The sequence below is a fragment of the Garra rufa genome, chromosome 12 (assembly GCF_049309525.1).
Source record: "Garra rufa chromosome 12, GarRuf1.0, whole genome shotgun sequence".
NCBI classification, from domain to species: domain Eukaryota; kingdom Metazoa; phylum Chordata; class Actinopteri; order Cypriniformes; family Cyprinidae; genus Garra; species Garra rufa.
The window spans coordinates 22,400,183-22,407,060 of NC_133372.1; the positions used below are offsets into that span (position 1 = coordinate 22,400,183).

General features: G+C 34.4%; 1 protein-coding gene across 2 annotated transcripts; it reads right to left on the reverse strand.

Annotated features, from left to right (window-relative positions):
• Window positions 1–4,317: 4,317 nt before the first annotated feature.
• Window positions 4,318–5,154, reverse strand: stk25a (serine/threonine kinase 25a). Of its 2 annotated transcripts, none has more exons than XR_012357191.1 (3): window positions 5,081–5,154; window positions 4,835–4,974; window positions 4,318–4,739 (listed from the first exon to the last, which is right to left on the reverse strand). XR_012357191.1 is itself a non-coding variant. In XM_073851164.1 (3 exons), exons 1-3 carry the CDS (start codon window positions 5,138–5,140, stop codon window positions 4,581–4,583), a joined length of 240 nt encoding a protein of 79 aa, XP_073707265.1. In that variant the 5' UTR covers window positions 5,141–5,148; the 3' UTR covers window positions 4,318–4,580. The 2 variants fall into 2 exon arrangements, 1 of the variants encoding a protein (XP_073707265.1); XM_073851164.1 differs by having other exon boundaries at window positions 4,318–4,620; window positions 5,081–5,148.
• Window positions 5,155–6,878: the final 1,724 nt, after the last annotated feature.

Sequence of the window (6,878 nt, forward strand, 5' to 3'; positions counted from 1 at the left end):
TTTAATTCTCTTTATTTTGTCCCATTTAGAGGGTTAGTTCACATGAAAATAAGATCATATTTATCCCTTGGGGTAATATTTAAAAACAGGAGCAAACATGGCTGCAATATTATGACAAAAATCATTGTTTTCATTGTATTCATTTATATTATGATATGTCGATTAATAGAATACATATAAAAACCTTTTTTGCATTTTGGGGAAAGGGCTCGTCATATAATCTGGCTCTGGCTTTACAGACAAACATATTGGTCCATGACGTTAGTCTAGTTTACTCACTAAAGCTAAAATTAATCTTTTATTTACAATAATAAAGTCGAAATGTTTCGGGAATACATTTGAAATGTTTAGAGAATAAAGTCGAAATGTTTCGGGAATAAGGTCGAAATGTTTCGGGAATAAAGTCGAAATGGTTCAGGAAATAAAGTCGAAATATTTCAAGAAAAAAGTTTAAATGTTTCGGGAATACATTTGAAATGTTTAGAGAATAAAGTCAAAATGTTTCGGGAATAAAGTCGAAATGTTTCGGGAATACATTTGAAATGTTTAGAGAATAAAGTCAAATGTTTCGGGAATAAAGTCATAATGTTTCAGGAATAAAGTCGAAATATTTCAGGAATAAAGTCATAATGTTTCAGGCATGAAGTTGCAGTGTTTCAAAAATAAAGTTGAAATGTTTCGAGAATAAAGTCGAAATGTTTCGGGAATAAAGTCGAAATGTTTCGAGAATAAAGTCATAATGTTTCGGGAATAAAGTCTAAATGTTTTGGGAATGTCGAAATGTTTTGGGAATAATGTCGAAATGTTTTGAGAATAAAGTTGAAATGCTTCTGGAATAAAGTTGCAGTATTTCGGGAATTAAGTCGCAGTGTTTCGGGAATAAAGTCAAAATGTTTAGGGAATAAAGTCATAATGTTTCGGGAATAAATTCATAATGTTTAGAAAATAAAGTCGCAGTGTTTCGGGAATAAAGTCGCAGTGCGTTGGGAATAAAGTCTAAATGCTTCGGGAATAAAGTCGAAATGCTTCAGGAATAAAGTCGAAATGCTTCAGGAATAAAGTCGAAATATTTTGGAAATAAAGTCAAAATGTTTTGGGAATAAAGTCGAAATGTTTTGGGAATAAAGTCATAAAGTTTCGAGAACAAAGTCAAAATGTTTCGGGAATACATTTCAAATGTTTAGAGAATAAAGTCAAATGTGTCAGGAATAAAGTCGAAATATTTCAGGAATAAGGTCATAATGTTTCAGGCATGAAGTTGCAGTGTTTCAAAAATAAAGTCGAAATGTTTCGAGAATAAAGTCAAAATGTTTCGGGAATAAAGTCATAATGTTTCGAGAATAAAGTCGCAGTGTTTCGGGAATAAAGTCGCAGTGCGTTGGGAATAAAGTCTAAATGTTTCGGGAATAAAGTCTAAATGCTTCGGGAATAAAGTCGAAATGCTTCAGGAATAAAGTCAAAATGTTTCAGGAATAAAGTTACAATGTTTCGAAAATGAAGGCTAAATGTTTCGGGAATAAAGTCAAAATGTTTTGGGAATAAAATCGAAATGTTTTGGGAATAAATTCGAAATTATGAGAAATAAATCCTAGCAATTAAAGTTATGAGAGTATAGCCTGCTCATGCAAATGGCCTGGAATTGGGAGCACCAGGAGAAGTTGCCAGGCCATCGGAATTTATTTGAATATACAAGGGATTATTTGCAGAAATCATACCATGTGTTATAGTCGCAGAATATATGCTTGGAAAAAATATTTCTTGCATTTATAAGGCCTATTTGTAGTACGCCAGGCCAGCCACCCAATAACAGCAATAAGCTTTGTGCTTTTGGTACTTTTAATATAAAACAAACTTCATCTTTCAAAATCTGTCAGTTTTATAGAAAAATACAAACAATGTGTTTTTCACACTCTTTAATGTGGCAGGACAGATCGCTTTATTCATGTCAATCAGTCGTCTTTTCGATTACAAATAGACATTTGTTTCATTCAATTTTACTGTTTTCTTTGTGAAAATTCCACCACCTACTCCGCAAAAACATCTGTGGCGTCGAGTCTTTTATTCCTCACATGTATTTAATTAAAAACAACAATAAAGCATTCTAAAGGTTGAAGTGGACTCCAACTCATTAACATAAGTTATATTATTGTCTTTTCTGATATATAAGTGACTATTCACAAGCTGTTTTTCATTTTTCTGTGTAAAACAGTAAATGATTGGACATAATATTTAATGTCTTTCATTCATTATTTGTAGCGTGCCAGCCACCCAGTAATCGCAATAATTTTGTGCTTTGTTGCTTTTAATATAACACAGCTCAGCTTTCAAATTCTGTCAGTTTTATCACGAATAACAAATTATAAATGTTTTTCCTCTTTTTAAAAAAAAAAAAACAATATAGCCTAATTTAATTAAACAAATGTAAAGAAAAATGACTGATTCACATGCTGCTTACACTGAGACTGAAAGCATGCTGCAGCACTGCTTTGTGTACAGCCATTGTTGGGGAAACTGATGCTTCTGCCGCTCCAAAAGCGCCTCTTACTGGCAGATAATACATTTTGTATTTTCAGTAACCCCGTGTCCAGCAGCATGTTTTTGTTGTTGCTCATTTCTGTAGCAAATCTGAGTGCTTTTCATATTCTTTATCCTGACTGAAGCACTTTTGTTTCAATTTATAAGAATAATCAGCCTGTGTTATTGCATTTATAAACACATTCCTATACTTCAAACCACCTACCCCCCTGATTTTCTTCCAATATTTTGTACATCATGACCAGTGAGCTTGCTCTGCCAGTATTTTCTCCTCTTTGTGTTTGTCTTCAGCATCTCTGGCCTTTGTCAATGCCCCGTTTACAGACTTTATAATATTTCCACACAAATGACATTTTGGAAAATGCTTGCAATACAGTTTGTGTGCAAGTCTGGAACAGAGATTGGCTGAAATAAAACAAAAGTGCTGATTGCTAATCATGCGTTTGGAGCAGAAACTGGCCAGTTACGGTTTATGGCAGCTTGAACATTTTCTACTACTAGCATTATTTGTTTTGGGCTTGGCTAAAGGAGAACACAATTCCTTTTTTGTTATAATAACTTTACAGGACAACTACAGGATTTTCCATGTGTTTTCCAGGACTGGAAAATTAGTCATTAATTAGTCATTGATTAGACCCTTCTTCCTTAGCTGGGATCGTTTAGAGCCCTTCTGAAGCTGCGTTTAAACTGTATTTTGGAAGTTCAAACTTGGGGGCACCATTTAAGTTTATTATATAGAGAGAAATCCTGAAATGTTTTCTTCAAGAAACAATTTTTTATCGACTGAAGAAAGAACGACATGAACATTTTGGATGACAAGGGGGTGAGTAAATTATCTGTAAATTTTTGTTCTTTAAGTGAACTGCTCCTTTAATTCATTTTCAGATTTCATTTTAATCGTGACAGTTTTTGGTGGTATTTTTGTTTATTTCTGACCCTGCTCACCCTGTATGAATTTGTTCATCTTTAAAAACACAAATTAAGATAATTTAATTAAAAAATATCTTGCTAAAAAAAACTGCTAAAACCAGCCTTAGCTGGTTTAAGCTGGAAGTAGCTGGTTTTAGCTAGTCTCCCATCATGGCTAGACTGGTCAACCTGGTTTAGCTGGATGTTTCAGCTGATCTTCCAACCTGACCAGCTAAAGAAGTCGCTAAAACCCCTCTAAAACCAACCAATGACCAGCTAAAACCAGCCAAACAGCTTAGGTTGGTTTCAGCTGTTTTGTTTTAGCAGGCTTGTAGCTTTTATGAATTGAGTGGCTTAATTGAAGTCGTATTTCAATTAACAAAATCGTTTGTTGAAGGGATAGTTCACCCAAAAATGAAAATTTGATGTTTATCTGCTTACCCGTTTTTTGTTAAAAATCTTTGTTTGTGTTCTACTGAAGAAACAAAGTCACCTACATCTTGGATGCCCTGGGGGTAAGCAGATAAACATCAAATTTTCATTTTTGGGTGAACTATCCCTTTAATTAAAATAAAGCCAAAATAAAATACAAATAGTCAGTGAAAAACTTTTAGGTTATTGCAAAGGCAAAATTTAGCATTTTGGAGCTTTTGGAGCATCAAAGTTTTGATTCCATGGATTTGTAGAGAAGGGACAGAACTCTCCCACTCTCAGATTTGCGTTTTTGAAGCTGAACGAAAGTCTTATGGGTTTGGAAACGACATGAGGGTGAGTAAATAATGACAGAATTTTCATTGTTGGGTAAACTATCCCTTTAAGCCTTTTCCTGCATTTCACCCTGATTTATGTCCTAAATGCAAATGTAAGAAATGAACACTTTTTATACTGGTTTATTTACAGTTCAATGTACTTAATGCAATTTAATGGAATGCACATAAACTTCATCGTATTTTACATTTCATTCAGCCATTTCAAAATTCTATAAAGTAAACTGTAAAAACATCTCATAATACAAGCTGTAATGGAAAGTCTGGTGGTGTTCAGCAGGAGGAGCAGGTGGCCGTAGAGGACCGGCTCATGAAGGGAATCACGATAGTCTTTCCATCGGATGAAGCTGACCAGCAGTCAGACGGACCTCATCGTTTCGAAGGCATGCTGTTTCCGTTAAGTGTAAACCTGCAGGGTTGAGACACAGGAAGTCTCAGAGTTCACTCCTGCGGAAGATTCAGTACTGCATGCAAGTGCCACAGCGCAGCACAATATCTTATAGCATTGAATCAGCATGACCTGAAAAACTGGCATAATCAGAAAATTGCATAAAATATGATTAGATAATTTGTGTACAGACACATACACGAGACTGTATGTTAAATATAAGACGTGTTTTTACCTGCACACTCTCTCCATAATGTTATTGAGTAAACGGTCTGAGATTCCAGGGCTGGACTCCTCTGCGAGGCTGAATGCGTTTTCCAGCTCCTCCAGGGCACATACACTGCTGCTTCCACTAACACGTCGCTTCTCCTTCAGCTGCATACAGAACATTATCCACGTGTTGTGACTTGATGTTGAAGCAGGAAATCCAGCAATCGAGGCTCATTTACTGTACATGAAGGTATGTTTTCGAATTCTTTACCTCTCTGAAGATGGGTGTGATGAACGTTGTTAGAGATGGTGACTTTGGCTGCCTCTTCATAACATCTGATGTCTGTTATAAAAAGAAATAACAGGTTAAGTCAAGTCAGAAAACAAACCAATCATATTCACTGCAAAATTAGTGCTGCCTTTAATACTATTACCATTGTCTAGGGTAGGCTCGAAAATTCTGATGGCATGAATAACTGAATAGCCATGGTTGAAATCCTTATCTGACAGTTATCAATTTGTAGCAATGACCAAAGAGCTGTCATATCGATCACAAGTTTGGTATGGAGTACCACAAGGCTCAGTACTCAGGCCAAATATTTTAATAAACTATAGAGTGTAACAGTCTGGATTTTTTAAGTAAAAATCCCAACAATTTTCTCTATAGGAGAACTGATTTTGAACAATAACTGTTTGACCAAAATAAGAGGGATCATACAAAATGCATGTTATTTTTTATTTAGTACTGACCTGAAAAGGAGTTTTCACATAAAATACGTTTACAAATAGTCCACAAGAGAAAATAACAGTTGAATTTCAAAAAATGACCCGGCTCAAAAGTTTACATCCCCTTGATTCTTAAATATGTAATACTTTTTCAGCATTTTTGTGTTTTTGAACCCTTTCCAGCAACGACTGTATGATTTTGAGATCCATCTTTTCACACTGAGGACAACTGAGGGACTCATGTGCAACTACTACAGAAGGTTTAAACACTCCAGAAGGAAACACGATGCATTACACTGCAAAAAAAATGCTTTTCTTACTTAGATTCTTTGTCTTGCTTTCAGCCAAAATATCTAAAAATTCTTGAATCAGGAATGATTTTCAAGACAAGTAAAAATTATTTTCTTGTTTTTAGTAAAAACAAGTCAAAATTAGGTGAGTTTTTGCTTGAAACAAGCAAAATAATCTGCCAATGGGGTAAGAAAAATAATCTTGTTGTCTACTTGAAATAAGATTTTTTTTCTTACCCCATTGGCAGATTATTTTGCTTGTTTTAAGCAAAAACTCACTTAATTTTGACTAGTTTTTACTAAAAACAAGACAATAATTTTTACTTGTCTAGAAAATCCTTCCTGATTCAAGAATTTTTATATTTTATTTTGCCTAAATATCATATTTTTCCATTTAGTACTGCCCTTCAGAAGCTACAGAAGATACTTATATGTTTCCCAGAAGACAAAATGAGTTACATTTTCCCTGATCTTCAAATTCCAAAAGTTTTCACCCCCGGCTCTTAATGCATTGTGTTTCCTTCTGAAGCATCAGTGAGTGTTTGAACCTTCTGTAGTAGTTGCATATGAGTCACTAAGTTGTTCTCAGCGTGAAAAGATGGATCTCAAAATCATACAGTCATTGTTGGAAAGGGTTCACATACACAAAAATGCTGAAAAACCAAAGAGATTGTGGGAACTGAAGGATTTTTCCGAAGAAGAGCGGGCACTTTAACTGTTCAGGACAAACAAGGAACTCATGAACTATCACTAAACAAAAAAAACAAAACAAAAACAGCTGTGGACCATTCAGGCAACAACACAATATTAAGAATCAAGCATATGTAAACTTGAACAGGGTAATTTTTATAAATTAAATTATTATTTTCTCTTTTGGACCATATGTAAACTTTTATGTGAAATATCTTATTCAGGTTAGTACTAAATAAAAAACAACATGCATTTTGTATGATCTCTCCAATTTTGGTCAAATAATTAACATTTTGCAGATTCTGCAAGGTGTACGTAAATGTTTGACTTCAACTGTAAATATGTAATCAAAATACATTTTGG